At 42.5% G+C, this 25,791-nt stretch overlaps 1 protein-coding gene across 1 annotated transcript in view; it reads left to right on the top strand.

The window, feature by feature from the left end:
• lrp4 (low density lipoprotein receptor-related protein 4) overlaps positions 1–25,791 on the top strand; it is a 79,107-nt gene that overhangs the window by 34,749 nt on the left and 18,567 nt on the right. Inside the window, exons 2-10 of the mRNA XM_018763914.2 lie at positions 4,416–4,565; positions 13,180–13,296; positions 16,304–16,417; positions 18,083–18,199; positions 21,192–21,320; positions 24,028–24,147; positions 24,264–24,389; positions 24,802–24,942; positions 25,292–25,426. Coding sequence (XP_018619430.1) covers positions 4,416–4,565; positions 13,180–13,296; positions 16,304–16,417; positions 18,083–18,199; positions 21,192–21,320; positions 24,028–24,147; positions 24,264–24,389; positions 24,802–24,942; positions 25,292–25,426 — 1,149 coding nt within the window. The remainder of the gene's footprint in view (positions 1–4,415; positions 4,566–13,179; positions 13,297–16,303; positions 16,418–18,082; positions 18,200–21,191; positions 21,321–24,027; positions 24,148–24,263; positions 24,390–24,801; positions 24,943–25,291; positions 25,427–25,791) is intronic.

Here is a 25,791-nt window from a genome sequence, read left to right as displayed (position 1 = left end):
GGCACACAGCTCTGCTTGTTTTCAGCCTTTCCAGGAATCTTGTTCCATGGGTTTCATACCAGTATAAAAAGAGCAGTGGCACTGTGGCAAAGGCCTCCCATTTAGTTTTTGCCACAAATTTACTCTTTCATACTCATTGTGTAGATAAATACCTTCTGTGTTTGAGGTCATAGTTCTCTGCCTTGGGGAGCTTCCCCCTGAATGTCCTTTTTTAAGATGAATACCTCCTGGACACAGGAAGTCCATTAAAATAAGGTTGTGAAAGGCTGTCATTATGGTTGCAGAATGTTTGTAATGCTTTCAGCCTAGGTGGCGGATGTGGATGGGAGGTTTTCCCTTAGTTGTCTTTTGAGACAGGAAGACCACCTGTTTTGCAGCCCACCTCTTGCTCCAGCAATAGCAGAGTGCAGACCACTGTGATGGTGGGTGGGTCGGGGGGGGACAGTTCTTTACTTTCCAAAAAAAGGAACCTCAGTGAGCAGACATCCTGGGCTCCCGTGGACATCTTTGGACGCTCATGTCATCATTGCAGTTGTGTCTTCGATGGTTCAGTTTATTTATTTATTTTCTGACGCTGGCTTTTGTGTGTAGTTTTGTATTCGGGTAACTTTATAGTTTTAATGGTACTTGCAGCATTAAAGCAGATTCTGAACGCTCTAACTTTTCCTGCTGCAAGAGACTGCATGTTGTCAGCTGGGTTAGTATTCGCTGGTTCTGTGTTTTCAGCACGTCAAGGAGGATCAGCCTTAATCCTGTTTCAAGATAACTTAATTTAGGGCCTTAGGAAGCAAAGCTAATTTTTTATGTATATGTAAAAATATATATTCTGTCACCATATGGGAGCAATGAAATTACAATGATCCTGCCAGCACTGGTATCACTTACAGTGCTACCATGGTCACAGGAAAGGGTCCTGTCAGGTTGTGTACAGGATAATCTTGAAATCCTACTAATCCTCCACAAAAATTCTTCGTCCTTTGTCACAGGAGACATTTCTGAACCTTTGTCTCGTCAAATTGAATCGGGCTGCTCCCCTTCTGAAACAAATGTAATTTGCTTTGATTTGATTTCCTGACAAGGGATTCTCTGGAGCTGGCCTGCTGATGGCTCGGAAGCGCTGGGCTCTCTTGGCCCTGCCCCACCTCTTTCTATCCACCGCCACCTCCCATGGTGAATGATGATGATACCAAAGTTCCCCTGCCCTCTGCCTTTCACCTTTAGTTTAAGGCTGACTCAGGTCTCCAGGTTCCAGCTTGTCTCGGTATGGTGATAAAGCACAGGAAAGCATACCTGCAGCCTCTAGGTGGCTAACCAGCAAGTGATCCTTATGTTGTGTTTTGTAATGCAAATGCTTGTCACTGAAAAGAGAAACAGGAGGCAAGACATCAGTTAGGGGAAAACGCGGTGACTTCCATGAGTTTGCCGAGGAAGGAGAAAAATGCAAATGCAGTCACCGGCTTTGTCGCCTGATATGGGGGGGGGAAGCATTACTTGTGGGAGACTGCAGTGTGAACGCGGGTGAGAATTTATCAGCTGTGTTCTTGTACTCACTCATGTACTCTGTCATGGTGATGGCTCTCAAAGAGCGCTGCCAGTCGGGATCGATGTCAAGGCACCAGGCACAGAGGATGTGGCTTCTAAACTACAATGAGAAGCACAGCTGCCAGCTTTTTTTTGTTCTTTATCCCATGTCGCGCTTTTTTAATGCTTACATGCTGTGGCTTATATATTCTTCTATCTATTTTTAACTTGATAAAATTCACTGCATGTCGGAGGTGAATGGCTATGTATCACCTCCTGAAGAAATCATTTTGATTTTTGTTCTGGTCAACTCTTCTTTACTGCATGTATGACAAATGCAGTTTGCTTTTATGTGGCTCAGCATGACATAACTGCATAGTGATCTAAGCAAAGGGCTTTAATTTTGTATTGCAAGAACCCACATTTACACTACCAGTTTTAGCCAAACCTCTAATATGTTTAAAAAGAACTGCTTGGCCTGCGGCAAGGCTCGGTGCCTTTGGCAACAATTTTAAATACAGGCCCATGGTTGAGTTTCCAAATCTTAAGCTTACAGAATGTTCTGAAATGTTCTGAACAGTTAGGGTTTTTCTTCCTAAAAAAGTGTTTTATTTATATTCCCACTCCCCACTAATCCTTAATATGTAGCTCCAGATAGACCTTAGGAGGGTATAAAATGGCCAGAAAGCCACCCTTAGGGCGAGGGACAACGCAGTGAAAGGAACTGGCTCCGTTTCTAAGGAGGTCTGAGACATTTGTGGGTCCAGTTATAGAGAGGACCACAGCAGGGAGAGAGCAGGGAATGCTTTAGAGGAGAACGTTCCCTTTGTTGGAGCTGAAACTATGGTAAGCGAGAGGGAAGAGAAGGGGAAGGAGGTGGCAAATGAAGAAAAGTGTGAACGAGTTAAAAAAAAAAAAAAAAAAAAAAAAAAAAAAAGAGGCCATTAATTTTGTGAAGCTGCAGTGTTTTTGAGGGTTTTTTTTCCCCCTCTTTTTAATGCCAGGCCCTCCTGGGTTGAGTGATGCCTTTGTGTCGAGTCCAGGAACTCGGGTCTTTTCACCACAGGCAGCCTGCAACCGGCATGGAGCTTCTCAACAAGTCCCTCAAACCAAGCCACTGATTAATTGGCAAAATCTGACCCCAGTTCCGCTCCTCGTAACAGACACCATTTCCTTTCTTGGATGTATTCACTACCAGGTAGCATCTAGAAGATATTCTAGCACTTGTTCTTGGAGGCGAGAAAAGACCGTTCTTGGCTGGGGTTGAATGAAACAAGTAATAGAATAGTATTGCACAGGAATATTGGGCTGTCATTTCTCATACAGACCAAGTGAGTTGACAGGCAAGATTATGAGGCAAAATTTAAAAAAAAAAAAAAAAAAAAAAAAAAAAAAAGGGGGGGGGGGGGGGGGGGGGGGGGGCACGGACAAAGGTCTTTAAAGGCATGATTTTACTCTTGCCTTGACATTATCAGCATTTCCTAGGATCTTCATTTTAAAGAATAATTATACTGGATATTGTGTATTCAAGCTACCTTATGAAGTATTCATGCTTATGCATAGACAACAAAATCTTTAGAAAGGCGTGTGTGTGTGTGTGTGTGTGTGTGTGTGTGTGTGTGTGTGAGAGAGAATAAAACCATACAGACTAAGTCCAAGACCATAGAAATATCAATTTAAATAACTTTCTTGGACATCGATTGTTAGACAGATTTGTGAATCACTCCAACCCATTTCTAAAGATATTGTTGAACTGCCTGGTGGTCCTATGCCATTTATATACCGTAATACCATGTGAATCCTAAACACTTAAGAGAAAAGTCTTTACATAAGCATGAATGGTTCATAACACAGTAGCTTCAGTACATGATATCCAGTACAGTAATTATTCTTCTATCTCACTATTTCAGGATTCATGGTTTCAAGGCTTGTAATGGCCTTTTTTTTTTTTTTTTTTTTTTTTTGTCGTAACAGGATAAATCTCAGAACTGACATCTGCAATGTGCTAGCGTAGTGAACTTTCAAGATAAAGCCAATTTTGGAGATGTACATGTCACAAACAATTGCAGCATTACTGTGCAGAATGGAGATTTTAGAGTAGTTGTCTCATTAACTGGATTTTGGTGTGGTCATTTTTTTAACAGCTTGCCCCCCAACCATAAGAAATGTGAGCAGCTGACATGGAGCCAGCCCATTTAGTCTCCTGCAGCCCTGCTCCATCTGTGTGAAGTTGGCTTAATAGAAAATATCAGACTAAATTTAAACAGCGGCATTTGGCTCGTTCATACAAGCCCGTCCAGGAAGATCCCCTCTTCACCCTTGCTGTCATGGTGCATTCCTTTATTTGTTGCATAGGAGCAAGAAGCTTCTAAATGGTTCATTTCAAGTGCATTGTTCTTGAACCTCATCCAAAACTGAAGGAGCCAGTGTATGGCTGCTGCTGTTTTTCTGGGGTCAACTGTAAATTAGGAAGTAGGTCTTCAAAAATATCCTCTTACCACCCTCCCTGCTTTTTGTAGTCCTTGGCTTGTTTTTCTCTCCTGTAATTGTGCAGATCTCCCCCCCCCCCAATCAAGCAATGCCAAAGATGGATCATGTTGTCGTTTCCTCATTCCTATGAAACTCTTAATGCAGCCTGGCTCCTGACTTTCTGCTGCCAGCCCAAGCAGCAATGCAACAGAGTGGAAGGAATGTGACCTCTCAGAGCTGTTGCCATGGGTGGCGGGTTTTATGGCTTCTCTGTAGGGGAAAGGATGCTTGCATGCACCCCCAAGGGGGCGAGAAATACAAATGTGAATGCAGATGCTGCGCATCCTGTCTAAGTTGATGCTTCCCTCGGCATGATGTCCTCTTGTCCTGTGTGCTTGACTAACGGTTTGCATTTCTTTCCTTAGCAGGAGCAGCTGGCAGCACAGGATGCTCCTGTGGCCGAAATCACTTTACCTGTGCGGTGAGTGCTTTTGGGGAGTGCACCTGTATCCCAGCGCAGTGGCAGTGTGATGGGGACAATGACTGCGGAGACCACAGCGATGAGGATGGCTGTAGTAAGTACTCTCCAACTCCTAGAGCACCTGGCTGCTCTTGTTGGGTTCCCCCCCCATAGCAGATCAGACAACATTCAGAAAACTTGTTTTGATTGAAGTTTTTTACTTTTTTTTTTTTTTGAGTGAGAAAGCCTGCCAGCTGGAACATCTCTTCTTGTCCTTCAGAACATGGAACTAATATACATATAAAAACAGAAACCCTTATCCCAAGAAAATGTCATTCATCTTAACCAACAGTTTGGTTTTGCACGCACACGCGTGGTAAAGAATTGTAAGAACCTAGACATTACACACCTCTGGTCAGGTGATGACATTTAAGAGACCACACACAGATGGAGTGCTGAGATTTATTGGTTTGCTAGTGCCATGTGGAGTGGGCTGCCTCTGTCAGGTTCAGCTCTGAGGTTGAAACGAACCTGGGATGTCTCTGTCTGTCTGAAGGGGCCCCGTCTAAGCATTTTGTGCTGTGTTGCGGCATATCTCTCTGCAGTTGCTGTGATGTTTGACAGGCCCTCTGGTGGCACTGGTGGATCAGGAGCTCCTAACTGTAGGTCCAGACTCCTTACTCCCTTCACTGTCTGCACTCCAACCACTTGCTTCGAGTTCTGCCACAGTCCATCCCTGGCAAGGCGGAGGCTTCCTGAAAGTGGTTGGAAATGTGCCAAGTGTGGCAGCCTAGCAGTCGGCACACACTGGGAATGACAAAGCCAGATGAAGTGCAGCCTTAAAAGGGTTCTGCATGTAAGACAGGTCCAAAGAAAACAGTGCTGCACTTACCTTTCATAAGCAACTTGTGTTTTGTAAATTGCATGAAAAAGTTTTCTATATCAGTAACGATAAACATGTGACCATTTTTTTTCTTGACATCACTGCATCACCAAGTCAAGTAATCTTTCACATGGAAATTAAAATTTTAAATGTAAAGTAACACATTTAGCAGTTAGTAATGTTATTCGCAGCCAGATGATGCTTTCCTTTGGTCTAGAGGTTTTCATCGTCATCACTGAAACCCGATGCTGACGTTGACCGTGCTGCATAGGTGAATTATGCTGTCTTTTCTGGGTAATTGAAAATGCTCTGATTCACTTCGGTTTCATTGAGGATGTGTACTAATAAAAAGAACTTTAAGCAAATGTTTTTGATTTTTTTTTTATGTAAAATGTTATCACTAGTGTTATAGCTAATTTAATTTAGTGCAAAAGAATGTTTAATGTCACTAAAATTGAATATCTTTTTGTTTAGCAGAGATTGTAATGGACATTTTTTGAACTAAATGAATGTTGGTTTTCACTGATCTCCAATTCGGAGGAAATTCTGAGGTGTTTGTACAAAAGCAGCTGAGAAGGTTTTTTTTTTTTTTTTTTTTTAAAAATATATTTTAAAAAAAAAAAAAAAAGTGGTTAAATTTGGTTTTGATAAATGGTGCAGGCTTAATAATCTAAACTGAGGAAATCCAAAGCTCGGAGTTGGTTAAAATTTTCAATTTATTTCTCAGGATAATACTGACACACACCTACAAAATCACACACAATGTCTACAACCGCTTTTCCCAAGCGGGGTTGCGGTGAACTGGAGCCTAACCCGGCAACGCAGGGCACAAGGCTGGAGGGGACACACTCAGGACGGAACACCACTCTGCCACAAGGCACCCCAAGCAGGACTCGAACCCCAGACCCGCCCTACAAAATCACGGTGGCCTATATAGTAGTCAGATGTTTGCTGTCTAGTTGCGATTTTTTTTTTTTCTTTTTTTCCTTCCCCCCCCTTTTTTTCTAAGTTCATAAGCAGTACTTTTTGCTTTTGTAAATTCATGGCAATTTATATCAGTTTCCCTGTTTTTGAAGAGAAAGTAAAATGTAGATGGGGCGCATATTGGTGGTTGGTGGTGTTTTATTTTTTTGGCAGTGGACATCTGATTTCATTAGGGTTTGGAATTTCGTGCAAAGAGCAGTCGACGTGTGTTTTGACGAGAAGAGGGATTTGGTTTCACTGGATGAGCGGGCTGATGGGGCAGACCTGTGACTGGAGACCTGCCCCTGCCCACATCAGCACCCATTGCTTTCTCCCATGGATATGGAGAGTGCAGGCTGCAGGACACCGGTGCTGGCCCTCGCTCTGCACTGCATCTCTGCTCCTGGAAAACCTACAGAACTTAATCCACTTGGAGGCATTTGCCTTGGCTTGTCACATCGTATGGTTTCCACCTTCTCAGGCCCCCTGGATCCTCCAGGCCTCTTTCTTATGGGTTCCTTCACAATGTAAGGACCTTCTCTGTATTTGGCCTTGACAGCTGCTAGAATAGCTGTTTATAAATCATACGCAACAGTTCACCTAAGCTTTGAACTGCTTGTGTGTGTACCAGTCAGTTCTGTATTCTACCACTTAATTTTGAGCTAAATCTTTTGCTTCCTCAAAGTACAAAGCAGATGTCAGCCTCCATTGTTGAGGACAAAGTCATATTGGTGCCAAAAAAATTTACGATCCAAGTAAGCTTACAAAAATTACTGTTTTTCAGGACCAATTTTATAATTGCAAACAATCTTTGGAAAAAAATCAAATCTCCCTTAACAGATTTATTAGAAAATTCAAGCTCTTTAGAAGATCTGTGAGTTTAGATTGTGAGCATTGTATGATGCATCATTGCCCCATGTCAATGTTAAGACTTTGCAGGTAACTTTTATTGAATCAACTGTTGACACAGTAAACTTTCTTTTAATTCCCTGAATGAACTTATCTTAAATTATTAATCAGATGTTAAAGTATGTGTTCTTTGCGTATGTTAAATATTTCATTTACAAATTCAAATTTATTTTCCCTTTGTCATATCATGTATCTAGCTAAAATATTTTGTCAAATTTTAGACTCGTGCGCACACAATTTTCTGAACCGCTTGTCCCATACGGGGTCGCGGGGAACCGGAGCCAACCCGGTAACACAGGGCATAAGGCCGGAGGGGGAGGGGACACCAGTCCATCGCAAGGCACCCCAAGCGGGACTTGAACCCCAGACCCACTGGAGAGCAGGCCCCGGTCCAACCCACTGCACCACCATGCCCCCCATTTTAGACTCGATCATCCTTTTTTTTTTTTTTTTTTTTCTTTTTTTTTGACGACCAAATAATCAGCAGACAGGCAATGCATGAGCGATAGAAAAAATATAAAACTTTGAATTCAATTTGAAACTGGGACAGCAGTCACAGATGCAATAAAATTTTTCAAAAATATCTTGTTACAGTTCAATTATTGAAGCTTTCTGTGTAAACACTTATTGCTCCAGTTCCGCAAATCGTGATATTGCAGTTAAGTGTCAGCACAGTCTAAACCCTTAACTAGGTAACCGCTACTTTTATACAGCGTCCAGATCTCAACCAGCTGACTACTGATGCGAAGCTGATTACGCCTGGCATTTCAATAGGCCTCATGAACAAAGATGGCAAAAGTGTAATAAAAGTTGCGCAGCTCCCACAGAGTGGGTGTATGGTTGGTGAAGGAGCCTCGCCATCCCCATCTCATCATCGCACTCAGAGTTCTCTGTTCAGGAGCCCGGATTGAGGCCAACGCTACGGTGCCGTTATCCACCGTGCAGCACCCCTGCCGAGTTGAAAGGCTGCAGTGCCGTGATGGCTTGTGGCAGGGGGTGGTTGTGCTTGGGCGAGGGGAGGGGGATTTGTGAAGATGAAATGAACTAGATCTTTCAACTTAAAAGCAGAGAAACGACAAAGAAAGTCACTCTTCCATCGGCAAAAATGAAAACTGGGAGGAGCACGGTAGCTACAGTATCTGTAGAGCCTGTGGGGGGAGAAGCTGGGGGGGGTTGGGTGGCTGAGGATCCTGCTGCTCTTGGCTGGCTGAAAAGTGAGATTGTAGCATCCCATAATCCCCCAGTTTTACAGGTCCTAGCCAATCGGAGCGCACCCACTTCCCACCAGGAAGCCTGGAACCAGCAGGAGCTGAGAACATGCTTCAAAAAGAAGATTATGAACAGTATTTCTCCTTTCCACCTCAGGGGAGGGACATTTTTCCTGATGGCACCATTATCTTGGTTGCATGGGAGAACCAACAGAGAGGGAGTTTGGGCTTTATTGTTCCTGAATTTAATTCTAACACTGGTTCAGAAATTAGCATAATCCTTCCCACTGCTGCTGACTTGTTGGCAATGCACCACAGTAAACTTGTATGGGGCCACAATATAAAAAAGAAATGCCTCCCTCTCTCTAAATATTTACTTCTGTATCTATGACTGACTAGAGGACACATGTGCAGGAAGAAAGACATGATTAACAAGTGAAAGAGCCAAGGAGGTGGATTCATTTTCAATTGGGCTGAAAGCACCAGATCCTACTTTGTTCTGAGATTCACTGGTTTAGATTAAATGAGGTACTTTTGAAGAAAAAACATCTCATGCACATTTAATCTTTTTGTGTCTTTCTAATATCTTCAGGGGATTTTTTTTTTTTTCTTTTCTTAGTAATGTACCCTTATGCACAAGTGAAAACCTGCATGTCCTTATAAAAGTTACATTTTGGAGTGAAATTTGTAATTAAACTGTGTAAGGTCAGCAGAAGCCTTATTTTTCTGCAGCTGTTAGATCAGATATACTAGAAAATGTATAATATTCTAGGATTAATAAATGAGATTGATTCCTTAGTGGTTCTGTTGACCTTACTATCTAAAATGACTTCTCATGGTCTCTTAAAGCCAATAATTTTTTAGCTCAGCCAAGGGAAAAAGGGCATATCAAGATGCCAATAACATCCTGTAGGGAAGGTGAGCACTCAGGAAATATCCAAAATTCATAAGTACGGCAAGACTGGAGTCATATAATCCACACTTGTTTTGAAGGAAATTCTTGGGTCGCACTCCTGCCCCCCCCCCAACTGAAGGAACTTGGATATTTTAACTTTAGAATCCCCCCCGCTTAAGGAGTGTGGGGGGGGGGGGGGGATTTCACCCGACTTGATGTGAACGCAGCCCGTATGATGATGGTGATAACTAGTTATAATAAAGTTTTGGATCACGAGTTCTGTGGTGTGCGATCTAGACCTTGTAACTCAGTAGAAACCCTTGTGGGATCATCGTTCCAGAGAAGTTCAGTAAAGACTTTGTCTGCTAGTTGACGGTCATCCTCCTAAGTCAGCACCCTTGGTTTCTTGGTTCAGTGGCTATTGAATAGTGGTTCACTTTGTGGTTGCTTCCTCTCACATCCAGGCCTTCTTTATCCCATCTTCATTGACTTGATGGATTGTTTGACTGACAAGAAGCTGGCCACAGCACTGAGCCCAGTGTTGTTCCCCTTTGGCTGAATTATGGGCTGTGCCATAAAGTCTTGCTGAACTGGCCCTTCAGAAGGCTGCGTGGAGAGCTCCTCTCTATTGGAAGCGTATGCCAGCCAGAGTCCAATCGGTTTGAACCAGCTGAGCTTCGGCACCGAGGCCTTGTTCGCACACTCTTGTGTGCAGAGCTTCTTTTGAGTTTGCGTGTAAACTGTGGATTGGTCGTATCGTTCTCTGTGCACTCGAAGTTTAAAGCACTGGGAAATGTTCTGAGTCAAAGTCTATGTGATTAGGGTAAGAGAGGGAGATGACATGTCATGTGATGGCTTTTACTCATGATTGGCAAGTTTTGATGCCAGACATACTTGTTTGAGATTTATAAAGAATCTTCTGAGCAATGTTGTAATCAGGCTGTTTGTTTGTGTGTCACATGAAAGGCAGTTTTACTCACAAGGAAGCTTTCCTTCCCCCACCCGAAAGTTATCGTGATTGTACTCATTTGGGCATGGTTGAAGTGCTTCTTTAACATTGCATTTCTTTGAAGGTGGATAGGTGCGCAGCTTAGCGTGAGGTACTGATAAGGTTTTGCAGTGTTGACATTGCTCGTGCGCGGTCTCGTACACGTAACATGCCGGACTCGCCTCTCTGGCTTCCTGAAGTGATGGCACAAATATTTTATATGATCTGTTCAGGTAGATAGGGAATGGTGGGCCTTATCTGTGCACAACATTCCACACTAAAGAAGAGCAGAAAGTGGATTTGTGTGACACACATACTGGCATCTCTTTCAACCTTTGAGTCCCCCCCCCGGGAATGTTTCATAGAGGCACAGGAATGCATTTGATATCTATAGATTTTTGGTGTTTTCAGGCTTTTAAGTAGATCTCTCACCATCTTTGAAATTTGTCACAGTGCTGTGGTATTATGGCATACTGGTTTTTTCCTTTTATCTTTTGTCTACTCTATGAATTCACATTTTCTTTACCTGGTGTTCTGGATTTATTTTAAAGAAGACAGGAGAAAAGGGCTTAGATACTCTGGCTATTGTTTCTGAGCGGTCGCTTCCGCTGATGTGGTGTGTCAATCTTCATTTCTTGAGTTTTATGCACATTTGAGGAACAAAGGTGGACAAGAAGAAATCCTGATAAGCAAAGGTGACTTTTTATTTTAAAGGATCTTTTGTAGTCACCTTGTTGTTAATAGCCCTCACCTAGTTCATTTTGTCCTGCATAAGAGTCATAGTATATTTTCCAGTAGTATACATACATACTGTACATAGTGTACATATAGTTCTAGACTGTACTATTCCAGTAGTATAGTGTAGTCTGTCATTCAGAACCCTTGAATCCGGTATATGAAAAGGTGAAAATCTTCAGTTAAATTTTACGTACATAAGAACGAGCAGGACTGTAGACACGTTTTATTCTTGATGTTACGTTTGCTGACAGCAGAGTGGTGCAATATTAATTGGTCCAACATCAAAGGCATTATTTAGACTGCATTATGTGAAAGTCGAGTTCAAAGAGCTAATTTATCTGAAATGAACAAACAATATTCTGAATAATAATATCTGAAATGGTTTAGTGCGTTGAGCCACTTTTGTTATGTTGCAGTACCCCACTTCTTTGTTTTGTATGCATAGACTTGCTTTGGCAGAAATTTTGTCTGTTTTGTTCCATCCCAAGGTCCCGAATGCCGGAGCAGTGTGATAAAGGGAACTGAGGTTTAATCACAGTAGATGGGATTCGTGCTGAGAGCCGTATGCTTTCATTAGATTTCGCAGAAGTATACATCTATTGTTGACTATATGTTTGTGCTTTCACAGTAAACTCCCCCCCCCCCCCCCCCCACCAGATGCATTAGTTCTTCTGATGAAACAAGAAATGTGACACCTGTACATAGGCCTTTCGAGGTCATAATGTGTTAATGTCTAAGGGAAAAGTCCTTTTTACCTCATGATATATGGATGGGAAAGAAGCTGTCACTGCACTGTTGGGAATTTCTTCTTTCAGCATTTTTCCCACCAGTTTCTCTCAATACATAGTAATATGTTCATTTTCCCTTTAAAAAAAAAAAAAAAGCTGCTCCAGCTAGATGCTCCCTCTGGAACTGATTTTAAAATGTCAGTTTAATATCTACCTTTTTTGTTGAACAAGAACAACAAGCTGACTCAATCAAGCTTGATTGAATTTATAAAGTGTTGAAAGTAATTTGTGGAGAGGTGTAAGGTACCCTAGAGAGGATGACATTAGTGGGTGAGGTCGAGGTTAGGAGTTTGCGCATTCCTCGCTTTGACACCCAGGTGACTGCAGAGATGATGAGCTGATAAAGAAAACCAGAGGAACACGTGCAGACACCGTTTTCTTTCTACATGCATCTCATAGTTGTGCAAACAAACATACACCCTGTGCATCTCTGCGTGCACATGCCTGTGTTAGAGAAAATAAATGTGACAGTTTATATTGGAATTAAGTGCCAAAATTAAACAATTCTTGACAGCAAAGGTATACAAGTGTGCAGAGTGCAGTTTGTCTTGAACAGAAGCTCACAAAGTTCTGAAATTTACCCTAGAGAGAATATTGGGTGAACTGAATGGAAGGAGTTTCTTGGCTGTCTGGCTTTCACAACCTTCTCATCTGACCAGGTTTCACCAACACAAAACAGAATGGTCTTGTTTCTCTCAGTGCTGCTTGCTTTTCTTTGACCTTTTACTCACTGCTAAGTCATATATTGCAAATACTGTTTTGATAATGATTTGGGCCCATTGGTATAGCTTAACAACACCTCAGACCCTTGCCCTGTCGCTCAGATTGCCTGAAGCCTGCAGTGTCCTCCACCACTTGGCTGTAAAGTATGCATAAAGGAAATGTAGGTCAGTGGGACCTACCTGATGACTTATTAATTCATACATGCAAGCTGAATGTTATACAGTAGCTGCAGTGTGCCAATCTAAGTTGGAAGTAAATAATGGACATTGTTTCTAATCAGGGTTTTTCGAAGTGACCCGTGTGCATTGTGATTCATGCTGATAAGAGTGTGTGAAATGGCATGAAAGCTACAGTGTCCTCTTCTCAAAAATTTACTGCTGCCCTTTTCCACAAAAATGCAGTCATCAGCCTAATGGTCGGGAGAACATTAGCAGAGATGAAGTTGGTAAAGAATGCATGGCTTCGGCGTAACTTGAGCTGTAATTGTGGCAAATGAAGACTATATGGCAAATGAAGGCTTGTCGCGTCGAGACCAGAACCCATCCCGTCTGAGATGGCGCTGGATGCATTTTTCATGCTGCATGTATATTTCAGTATGGCCCATCACTCATGCTCCCTGTGCTCCTGTTTTTAGTGCTGCCCACCTGTTCCCCCCTGGACTTCCACTGCGACAACGGCAAATGCATCCGCCGCTCGTGGGTGTGTGATGGAGACAACGACTGCGAGGACGACTCTGATGAACAGGACTGCCGTAAGTGATCTATCTCCCGCCTTCCCTGTGTTCTTACCTCTGGCTTCCCATTTGTCAACCATTACTGAAAGTAAGTAACATCTGACTTATCAGCCATACAAAGCATAGCAAGGACCACTGAACATTCTTTTCTTCTAAATATTCTGATGTGCATTATGGCCATTTTATTGTAAGGGACATTTAGGATATAGATTTAGATCTTACAGAAAAGAGGCAGCCATAGATGAGAAGACAGTAAAACTGTAGGAAATTTACTGTAGCTACAGTTCTAAGAGAGAATTGCCCTCTCTCTAGTTTTTCTCGTTTTTGCTGAGATTAAGGCTTAAACTGGACTGCACCTGACATCAGAGAGCTCTGGGACTAACCCTTGAACTCTTTGTTTACACACTTCCTTGCATGTCTGGAAGGAAACTCAACAAGTGTTTGGCAGCAGAAAAAGGGCCCAGCTGAACTTGCAAAGTCCCTAGAGAAAAATCATGAGCGTTATAAGGCTGTGCCTCCTCCCTGCCCCCAGCTCTCTTGCTTCCCTATCATTCCTCTGATTCTTCAGCAAAAACAAGTCATGTGGTGCAGCACAGAATCATTTCTGTGTTTGAGCTGAAGAATGACCACTTTGCACTTTAATCTCCACATTCCATGCTCCCCATTACTGTAGATTCTGTTTGTACACTGTTTCCCACCCCCAGCTTTTGGATTTGAAAATAATGGTTTTTGGTGGCCAGCTGAGTTTTCAGCTACTGAGGACCACCACTCTCCAGACCCCAGTACTCACAGTGCAGGCAGGGACAGCTGCAAACCTGGCAAACGTCGAGGAGGCCTGGCATTTTCTCTATTAATATAGATGCCTCACAAACACTCCACCTTGGAAAGAGTTAATCCATGGTATGGTTTAAAATTAGACGTGCGAATGAGCCTATACATGTGCTGTATCTCACGTTCCAAGTGTTTATTCTCATCCTATCCTGTTTTTTCCCCTGGTTCAGTAAACAGTAGCAGTAAAGGTAGTACACATCTGTAAACATATGATTAAAGCACTTATTTGTGTCTTTTTCTTTCTTCTCATGGTGGGATCCTGTCTTGCTGAGATACACGTTCAAATTTCCTATCTTACCTTAAGCCTTACCATCCAGGGAATGGTTTCTGACTCGACCCTTGAGAATATATTTTAAAAAGGGGGGTTACATGCTGTAGTCCAAAGCAAAGTGCTATGTCTGACCCATATTTTAAGGTCCAGACACAGAAATGTTACTTAAAGGGGTGGAGGGGGTCTGTCTGGCACTAGCCAACAATAAATTTTTAATTTTTTGTGCCTCATAAATTTTGTTCCCTTGTTTTTCTTTTTCTATGTTGTTTTAGGTTTTTCATTATTTACAAGGTCGACAAAATCTCTGTTTCCGTGGAGCTCGGCAGGATACCAAACTTCTTTTAAAAGATGTTTTTTAAAAAAAAAAAAAAAAATATATATGTATATATATACACACACACACACACACACATCATCTATGAAATCATACCAGTTACTTAGTGTCATGACATACATTGGTTAGAGCAGTTTTTTTATAATAAATATATATATATATTATATTTGCATGTCATCACTGCAAGCATTGCAGAACATTGATGTGTGTTCAGGTCACTCCAACCCAAGACTTTTTTTTTTCCCCCTTAAAAAAAAAAAAAAACTCTTCCTAGATAGGTGTTTCCCCCGAAAACAAATATCTGTCTTTAATAAAGTTCTTTGGCTCTACCTGCTGATGAAAACAAGACATGAAAACGGGAACAAATAAAATGCGGGCAGGACAGTATGATGCATCTAAATATACATCGTTTGGCCTCTGTTGGCATCAGCCTTCGTTCAGTGTTTTTTTTCCAGATACAGGCTTTTGTTCGTCCTTTCACACATTCTGTTCCGTTCAGGCATGCTGTGTGTTGCATTTATGATTTTGCATCTGTGTTATGCATTTTGAGAGGAACATAGAACTTGCTTTGAGGGGCAATACGTGCAAAATTAAATTTGGTCTGCTCCACTCGACTTCTCTCTGCAATAATTTGTGGCACTGAGGAAGTTATCCCTCTAAGAAAATAAAGCCTTGAGACTTCTGATTAGATCAGTCATTCTGACATGCAGTGGTTTATGCAGGAAAATTCTATAGATCCAATTTCTTTGCCTCAAAAGGCAAAAAAATGTTTTTACAGCTGACAGCTTATAGAATTGTATTGTTTTAGATTCCTACTTTTGATTTCAAATTCTTTATTCTTCCAGGTAAACGTTTTCTCTGTCCTCGCACTGTAGCTTCAGTAACAAAATGGGAATTACCCTGTGATGTGTTTTATTCCTTTTTTAACCATGTACACTGTAATGTATTGCTGTGCATGTTTTTACTGTAAGCGGTTTTATTTTGGCAAGAACTATGGCAGTGGAAATGGTTTTTCAATTGAGCGAAGGAAGGATGGTAAATTTTTAGTGTCATCCTATACTCACAAATATAAAAATTCCATTCAGTTGTCATTTTGCATCATTTTGTGCCATTTACCATTGTTTCAATAAAACAGTTTCCACAGATGGAAAAACTCAGAAGACTAATTGCATATCGATCACAGCGTCTGAACGGACATCGTGTTTTCTTTCTGCTGAGAAGCATTTTTGCTTGAATACCACCTCCCCAACTCAAAAAAGGCATAAACTGTAAAGGCTTTAATGGGATCAGTAAAAGCTTGCATGTGTCTTCTGATACAGAAATGACATCATAATTGAAATCCTTTTGCACTGCATCAAAATAGATCACCTATAAGTGTCTTGAAGCCATTATATGTCATGAACAGTGATGTTATCAGCCCACCTTTGCCATTATTGAGGTGTGGGGATCACTTTCTTAAAAGCCTTATCGTCCTGTCCGCCCACCTTTCCGCCTACAATTGGGTTTTGTGAGGAAAAATTAGCGGTTGGTGACAGTTGGTGTGTGAAGATGTGATTTGATGTCTTCTCCCTTCACCTCCGTTCCCGCAGCTCCACGGGAATGCGAGGAGGACGAGTTCCACTGTCAGAATGGCTACTGCATTCGCAGCCTGTGGCACTGTGACGGTGACAACGACTGCGGGGACAATAGCGACGAACAGTGCGGTGAGCATCAAGCGTGTTTGCAGAGGACTGCCCTACCTCTCCTCTCCCTCTTTCGAACCCGAGACCAGAGCAAGTGCGCTCGCGGCCGTCTTTCAGTCTAATTGATACTGGCATTTATGAATCCCTGTGGAATTTGACTCAAGTGTTCCCATAGGCTCCTTGAAAATTACATCAAAACAGAGTTGGCCAGCTGACCACGGTATGAGCGCTGAAGTGAGGTTAATAGGTTAAATGCCTTTTCCCCTTGTCAAGTTGTTCCTGAACACTGGTTAATAGTCCCTCCAACACATCTGTTTTCACTTCCTCCACCAGGTTTCCAGAGACCCCTTGCTTGTTTTTCTTCTTCTCCAGTGTAGCTTTAAATGTTAAAGTATCTATCTGTCAATCTGTCCATCTGTCTCAGGGTTGCTCTCACTCTGCGCCATTCTTCTGTCTCCCACTCTGTTGTTCCTACTACCCATGCGCTTCTTGTTTTCATCCTGTACTGCCTGCCAGCTCCCAACGTCTCCTGTTAATAACTCACTAATTGCTATCCAGCTGCAATAAAGAGCAGTTATATCCGCCGCTCTTTGATTTCACTCGTACTCCTCTGGTGCTGCTTTGTTTGATGCAACTCTGCTGGTTCAGCTCCGTCTCCTGACTGGTGACCCTGGGCAATTATTTCCGCGCCTTTTGAAAGGAACGAAGCCCTGCTTGTCTCGATCTGTCCAGACAGTCGGATTTGACATTTTGGTGGGCTTAGTTTGTCCTGACGATTAGGCAGCATCCTGCCATTCTTTTCTACACTTCTAGGTTTCTGTGGTGGCACCCTCTGGATTTCTCAAGATTGTTCCTGGGAGCAGGTGGGCAAACTGCTCCAGGAGACTCCATTAGTGCTGAGGGCATTCATGCGCTCTGCTATAAATCCCTTTGCAATGGTTCACTGCTGCACCTCCTAAGTCTCTTTTACTGTTTTTCAAGGCCACAAGGGCTGTTTTTAGATTTGTCCTGAGGTTACATGCCTGTGCCTCCATTTGCTAATGGGTTCTTTGCTAATTTGGCCAGTTTCCAGGAAGTTCAGTGGAGTATTTTCCAAACTTGAATTGCAGCTCAGGGAAGACCACAGTTAATTTTCCCTCCTTAGATCTTTACATGAGAGAAACCAGTTGAAGCAAATTGTTTGTTTAAATATTTTCATTATTCTGGCTTATATTGGAAAACCACGATATCCATTTGTTTCAAATAAAGTTCATTATGATATTTGTTTTAAAAATATGCTAGAAATAAACCCACGAAGTTGGTCTTATATATCGGTGTGTGTGTGTGTGTGTGTGTGTGTGTGTGTGTGTGTGTGTGTGTGTGTGTGTGTGAGAAATATATATATATATACACACACACACACACACACACACACACACACACACACACAACTGGAATCTCCTCCGCTTACATTTTGAAATGTCAGGTAATGAGAGCTCTTTTTCGCACAGATCTCTAGTGTGAAGCCCGTTAAACCGCCAGACCAAAGCTTGCACAGTCCAGCACACTGTGTTGATTGACAGCAGGCAATTTCATAGAAGGTTCCTGAACACAGAAGTTCTGCTGCTCTTTTATTTTTCTCTCCCCTAAGAACAGTGCCGTAAGATGCTGACCACTCCCACCCCGAATCTCTACCTTTCCTTTCAGACATGAGGAAATGTTCGGACAAAGAGTTCCGCTGCACCGATGGGAGCTGCATCGCCGAGCACTGGTACTGTGATGGTGACACGGACTGCAAGGACGGCTCGGATGAGGAAAACTGCCGTGAGTCATCTCTGCCTCCAGAATCCCTGGCACGCGTAGACTATTGACGAATCCTTCCCAGTCCCTTGTGTCTTGCTGACCTTGCTGTTAGACTGGCAAGATCGACAGAGGTATCGTGCTCAGCAAAACGGCACCGGAGTGCGTCCCCCGGTGCCCCCTTTTCTCAGTTTCCTTTAGGTAGTACTGTGGTAGAACAGTGGGTCGTTGCACTGTATGATAAGTAGGGAGAGCTCCTTTGATGTGATGTGTCCCTAGCAAAGAATACCAGTATTAAAGCACTGTTGGTGAATTGAGCAACTCCACTAGGCTGTAATTTTATGGCATTCATGCTCAGCTGTCAAAGCTGGAGTTTGCTCAGCCAGAACCCAATATGCTGATTTCTTTGATTAGCTTTAAATAGCCTGCCTGGAGACACTGAATGTAATTAACAGTGTAATTTCTGTTTGCGTTTTCTTACGTCTAAGATTGCTTAGGTATCTGGCAATATGCTCTTGTTACTTCTAAATGTCATTTTGTGGTATATTTTTGGAAGGCCTTCACCAGAATAGTTAGACATTCTGGAAACTTGTGTAGTTGGTACCATAGCTATCAGTGTTTTAACTACACATTGTCCGTATCCCAATTTCATTAAAACATCCCAGCAGCCTGTTGATCCAATGACCCTTTGTTAGGGTCTTCAAACATCTGAGGAGTAAGGCTTTCCAGAGCAAAGGAGAAAAATTAAATGATCATTAAACCCTTTTCATTCTAAGTGCACTGGCATTTAATCTTCTTTACAAACAGAACTTAGCAAAGCGTCAGTTAACGGACTACTGAGTTATGAGTATTTCAGAAACCCATTTTGCCATGCGATCCTGCTTTCTTCTGAACTGCATCCAGAATATGCCTTGACATCTTACCTTCTGCTTGCTTCCTATATGCTTTCGCAGTGCTGTCAGCGTTTTGTTTTTTTCTGAACTGTGTCCTTACTAGTACTTCAGAAAGTTTTATTGTGTCAAATGGAAGTTTCAATGCAGTAAAATGTGAATGAAAAGGTCCCCCCTCCTGCTCTACTCATGGTACTCAAAGGATTTGGTAAGGAAGACTCAGTTTTCTGGGCATTGTCACAATCCCACCCGTTAAGTAACTGAAGTATAGCAAAGAACAAAGCTTTTGAGCTTAATGTGTGATCCTAGAAGGAATTGCAGTGTCAAGCGTTACCTGTGTGCCCCCTGAGCAGCTAACCACATGGCAGCCAAGCTGAGGGGGCGTCCTGGGCTAAGTGTATAAATAAGTTCGGGATCATTTGGGCTTTAGGCCGGTTGTCGGGAAGAGAAGAATGAAAGCAACGACAGGCTTCCTCTGTTGGCAGAGCCTTCTCCTTATAAAAACTTTCTCTAAAAGACATGAAAGCTGCTCTGTGCTGTCAGCTGGCTAATGGCACCGCTTTCTTATGTGCGCGGAGGCTCTCGCTGCAAATGGCAAGGACAGGTTGGGAGTGTTTTACCTGACAGCTCATCAGTGGTGGGTAAAGAGGTGGGATGTTCGACTGGACCATCATCATAATGGAGAAGAGGAGGCGTCTAACGTGTTGAGGTTGTGTACATCTGTCACTCACTTCCTACCTATGAGATGACCTTCGTTTTCTCTGTCACAGTTATGACGACCGTTTATTTATCTACCTTGTTTTGAAGCTTAAGTGAGGCATGATTGTGCTGCCAGCTTGGTAATTTTCACATGGTATTTTTGATTTGCGTGGAAAAAACACTAAGTGAATCTAAGAGTTGGATGTGTTCTGACTTTGTTGCAGTGCAATTTTATATATGCAGTTGTTACCTGTTATATTTGGGTCAGCAGAGGCATCTGTACTTGTGGACAAGGGGGTGCGTAGCTGTTAAGTCACATAACTTGGTGTCCTCCATTAGGATAGTGTTTGCTCCTCAGCCATGGGAATAGACTACCAATTGTTTTCTTCTGTAGCATTATCATCATGTTACTGTATTTTGACACAGTGCATGGCTCTTTTCAAAAAGCTGCCCAGGTGCTCACTATAGGCACGATCCTTCCTTTGTGGTTCATGTTCTGGGTGGGTGTGTGTGTGTGTGTTGAAACGTTTTGAACTTCTGTGCATATACTTGCCATTCACTGATCCCCTTTTCTAACAACACTGTTGAAAGGTACAGGGCATGGAAGATAAATATTTAGTTTCGAAGTGGTTTTGAAAGAATGAATAGATATGGAAAAAGTAAAACCAGTGATTGCTTTCTTTTCTGGAGCAGGTTTTCATGTTCAGGGGGAATTTTTTTTTTTTTTTTTTTTCTTCCCCCTTTCCTCTTTTTTGTGTGTTCTTTTGTGGCATCAAGAATCACTTTGTTTTAATAGTCCTTAATCTGTATATTTCTTAAAGTAGCAGGTGTATTACCAGAAAACGCAAATCAAAAGAACGTTTCCAAGCCTGAATAATGGCAATGATCACATGGCAGAAAATGCCTTAATACCTTTAATTACCTTCAGATGCCTTTATGGGATTGTGCGCGCTTTTGGGATATCAAGTGTTTGCCTTTGATAATCATTTGTATGAATGTTGGGTACACAAAGAATAAAAGCCACGAAGATCATTCGTATAACTGTTTTAACAGTGCCTAATCAAGCCAACCGAAGTAAAAGCGGTGTTGATAGCAACACTCCTCCTGTACTTCACAATACACTGATTCATGCACAGACTGGACTGTTTATCTGGGATTCACACGTACACAAGCCTGACAGAGACCAAATGACCGTTATTCACCAAAACTGAGAATCGGTCCCAAGTTTGAAGTATTATGTCATTTATTAAATGCACATTTGTGCTTTTATACTGGGGGAACTCTGGTAGCATGACTAGGGTTTTCTTGTGCTGTATAATTGTACCCCAATGCCATGATAAAACTTTGGCATACAGTGGCCTTTTCTGCATTTCTTGTTACTGTCTGCTTCATGCTATAGTTGTGTAATTTAAGCGTCTTCACCACAGCGTCGGATGTGATGACTGCCACATGCAGCGTGGAGGAGTTCCAATGTGCCTATGGCCGCTGTATCCTGGATATCTACCACTGCGACGGGGACGATGACTGCGGGGATTGGTCCGACGAGTCTGACTGCTGTAAGGACTGTTTGTCTTGGTTGCTTGCTTGTTTGTGTGTGTTCTCCTTTTAGCATTATTATGACAATGTTTATTAAAAAAAAAAAAAAAAAAAAAATCAAATACACAGGCCAGATGTCACATGTGGGGTGCTGATGATCCCCCCGGTGGAGTGTTTTACAAGAATACAATAACTTCCTCGTATTGTGCAGAATAAATACTTGACTTGATGTGTGGGCAGCATCAAAACTGTCTGTTCCAACTCACCCGTTTCTCCTCATCCTTTTTTCATGTTTGTGCCTTGGTTATCCCGGGTCAAATTGTGTCCTCCACCAGAACTCACATCTGCACACGATAACAGAACCCCTTCATCAATGCAAGTGTTGGTCTCAGCTGCGTGGACATACTCTAGTATGGCACATTACCATACTCTATGTGCCTGTCCCTCCTCTGTCTTGTTTTTACACCGCAAAAGCCATTTGTTATCCACCCTCCCCACCCAGCGCACACACAGTTACATGTGGTATTTTGTTCCATTTTGAGGACAGCCCTAAGGAAAATCACAGGTCAAGTTGTGATCTCAGAAAGTAAACAGTAGTTGTGACCCACCCAGTTGTGGCGCTGTATCGCTGTGCGCTGCCTTTGAGTTGTGCCCAGACACACACACTCTAGGTGGAGCACAGACCTCTACAGAGTGGGTAATCATTGGCACCTGTACAAACCACCGTCTGGCCATTGAGGCAAGTGAAAATGTCTGTTTCACACAAAGGTCCTAGAAGTGTGAAATTGACATTTGTGGTGAATTTTTGCAAGAACGTATACCAGTTACCAGTAGCCTTCCCGGAGTGCTCTTGCACTGTGGTAGATTATATAGGCATTGTCTCCAGGAATTGTGCTATCTGAACCCAGAAACAATTTATCACCTGCTATCGGCAGGGTTCTGCTGGAATCCAGCCGTCTTAACTACTGAATGAGACGTCTCTTTAAACAAATCCTATCTTGCTGAGTATCTGCATGTTCAAAACATGGTCCAAAGTGCGATTTCTGAAATTCACTCGCTGCATCTGTCTCTGCAGCACTTTCTATTTTGCCAGCATCATCAGTTGTCTTTGTCCGCGAAGCCTTGTAGCAGTACTGTATCATTTCATCCGTTTTGTCTGTTTTTGACTTTTTTTTTTTTCTTTCTTTCTTTCCCCCTCTTTGTGTTGTCCATGTGGAGGAAGCTCAGGATTCTATCATTTCTTGCATGTGTTGGACTGTGCTCTAGTTGTGTAGGAGGTGGGGAAGTTCTCAGATTTCACACTTGAAATAATGTGTAAATCATATATTGTTATAGAAAACAACGCAATCCTTTTGTTATAGCTGTGTGATACTTCATGTTGTAGATTTTATTTTTCTTCTTTTTTAGTACAGTACGGACTCTCATAACTGCTTCTTAAGCAACCATCAAACTCAGACCAGCGGCACTTTTTGGAATGTAAATTTCACATGGTAACGGTTCCATTCAATATCTCACTTGATAGCGACAAATTAATTGAGCATTGAGCATGTCTTTTGCAAAAGACAAAAAGGAACAGGAAGATGAGGGCAGCACAGCAACGCCGAGTGTTTTGTGGAGGGGAGAAGACACCACCGTACAAACATTTAAATGCTTTGCCGAGCAGCGTTCATACATGATGTTGCATGATTTTTGAAAAATGTAGCAATGTGCATTACTTGAGTTATTTTTGTCTGTATAAAGTACAAAACATTTAAATAAATTAGAATTTGTCATTAGTTTTTTTTTTTTTTTTTTTTTTTTTTTTTAAATATATATATATACATAAAAGTAGTGTTGTCGTCATGCGTTTCTTTACCCTGTTCACTTAACTGCACTATAATTGTGTGTTTTTGTGAACCAGATTGTAAAAGTGTTACTCAGTTACCCGCTAAAATCCCTTTTTTTCCCCCACTCTTGTCTGGTTCCGGTGTTGCTGGATAAGAGTGTGTACTGTAATTTTCTTGTAACTCTCAGAACTTTGAGAGATGAAAAGAAAAAAAATAAAACTCCTGCACAGCATGGCAAATATGGCACATTCCACTGTTGACTCATCTTCAGATGGAATTCTTTCAACCTCGCCTTGTGCTGAACACACCACCAAGGCTGCTTTGTTTCCTTCCAAAAAAGTGTACTTGGCTCAGTCATACAGTTCACAATCTGAAAAATCATGCTCTGCGCTGGCCCTTTGACCAGTTCATGAGCTTGGTGAATGTGATGAGAAGTGTGTTGGCTGATAAGAGCACTTGTGCAGATTACAGAAGAAAATGGAATTAATTTGTAATTACTCCCTATTCATATGGGTAAAAAGCCACCTGTTTTGCTTCTTTTTACATCAGATAAACAGCCCCCCCCCGCCCCTTGCCGTTTTGCTGCTTTCCACGAGCAACGCTGGGATGAAAACGTTTTGCGTGTGTGCACGTGTGTTAGCCGGCACAGACGGTGGACCAGAATAGGCTAGATTAGGATTGTTCTCACAATCTTTAGTCCGTTCCTCTTGTACTTTTCCCAGTCAGTATCTGTTTGACTTTCTCCCTTAGTACATTTCTTGACTCTCATTTATCACTGTGACTGTTTGAAATTGTCTATGATCAAAGCCCATAAAGGTGTGTTTTGATATTTCATAATGTTGATATATGCTGTTCCTCTCTGAGTGTGTGTGTGTGGCTGATGGTAACTTCTCTCCCTCAGCCTCCCACCAGCCTTGCCGCTCAGTGGAGTTCATGTGCAGCAGTGGCATGTGCGTCAACGCTGGCTGGAGGTGTGATGGCGAGTTTGACTGCGATGACCAATCTGATGAGAAGAACTGCAGTGAGTAGCTTTGTTCAAGTGTTATTTCAAGATGAACACCTACACACATGGTCATCTATCAATTTATCTCTGGGGTTTTCTGTGTCTGACTTCCTTAACTATTTGGTCTCTCTCAGCCACCTCCATGTGTACCACTGAACAGTTCCGCTGTGCATCTGGCCGCTGTGTCCGGCTGTCATGGCGATGTGATGGCGAAGATGACTGCTCTGATGGCAGTGACGAAGACGGCTGTGAAAAAACAGGTAATGCCGGTCCTCAGCGGCACACGTGACAGCTCGTACCAGCATGAGATGTAGCAATAACGTGATCCTTGCGTTTATGCAAATAACTCCATTGTTTCTACCATTTTCACAATTCATATTACCAAATTAGTAAGAGAGAATTGAAGTAGCTGACATTTATTTTTGTTTTTTTTTTAATTTTTTTTTTTATTTAAATATGTAAATTTGTCATGGGACATTTGTTGAATAAAATTTAATACTGTACTCTTACCTGGCCACTGGAGTCTTGCTTGTGGTGGTATTCTGAAGAGCAGCCACAGTGCAGTTGATACTCAGAAAAATTCAAAATAAAGTTTACTAACAAACTGTGGCATCATACAAGAGCTGACTGGTTTCCTGTCTAGTGTAACAAGACCCACCATTGCTTCTTCAGACATGCCACTGCCAGATAACCCACCCTGCGCCCCTGACCAATTCCTGTGTGGGAATGGGCGCTGCATTGGTCTACGGAAGGTGTGCAATGAGGTCAGCGACTGTGGTGATGGCACAGACGAGAGGCCTATCCAGGAATGCCGTAAGTCCTCACACAGAGGTCACCCCTATTCCTGACAGCTCAGTATAAAGGCAGTCATCAGATTATCCCTGGACTGTATTACGTTCAACACAGTGCAGTTGCTGTGTAATTGTTAGAAAAAAAAAACCTTCCTTTGAAACATGAGGCAGGTTTCTAAGGCATGTGTGAGGGAAGTCTGTGTTTTCAGGCAGCAGCTTGTTGATTCAGGTGAGTCTGTGCTTCATGATGATGTAGAGGAAGCACCTGCACCTAACACAGGCCATTAGGGACATGTCCTGATGCCGCTTGTCTCTGGTCCAGAGCTTGATGTTAATGCTAGGCTTCCCGGGGACTTTCCCTGGTCTCCCAGGTCAACGGTCTGGTGACGGGAACTGCAATACGAATAACGGTGGCTGCTCCCAGAAGTGCCAAATGACCCGTGGGCTCGTGCAGTGTACCTGTCATACTGGCTACCGGTTGGCGGAAGATGGGAGGTCTTGCGACGGTGAGAGCTTGCAGAGATGTACATTCTGCACTATTAGGCCTTTACAGTGCCATGAAATTGTGCCAGCAGAATGTGGTGTTGTCAAGGAGAGTACTTGGAGAAATACATAGACATATAGGTGTGCTAGAGAGCAGGCCAAAAACACTAACTGCTCAGGTCACAAAAATATGGTCTCTGAGTGTTTACTGTCTTCAGTTCAAGATCAAAACTCATCAGAAGTTTTAAGGAACTTTTGACACTGAAAAATGATTAAGGAAACAGGCTTGGTTTCGTTTGTTTTTAAGAGCGGCCACCCCCAGCAATTGCTTTATCAGCTTAAGGAAGCAGAATAAATCCACTGCCACCCGTAAATACATCCTCTGCAC

Source organism: Scleropages formosus, chromosome 11 (assembly GCF_900964775.1).
Source record: "Scleropages formosus chromosome 11, fSclFor1.1, whole genome shotgun sequence".
NCBI classification, from domain to species: domain Eukaryota; kingdom Metazoa; phylum Chordata; class Actinopteri; order Osteoglossiformes; family Osteoglossidae; genus Scleropages; species Scleropages formosus.
Note: the sequence above shows the minus strand (reverse complement) of the source record. Positions and strands in the feature narration are given on the sequence as shown.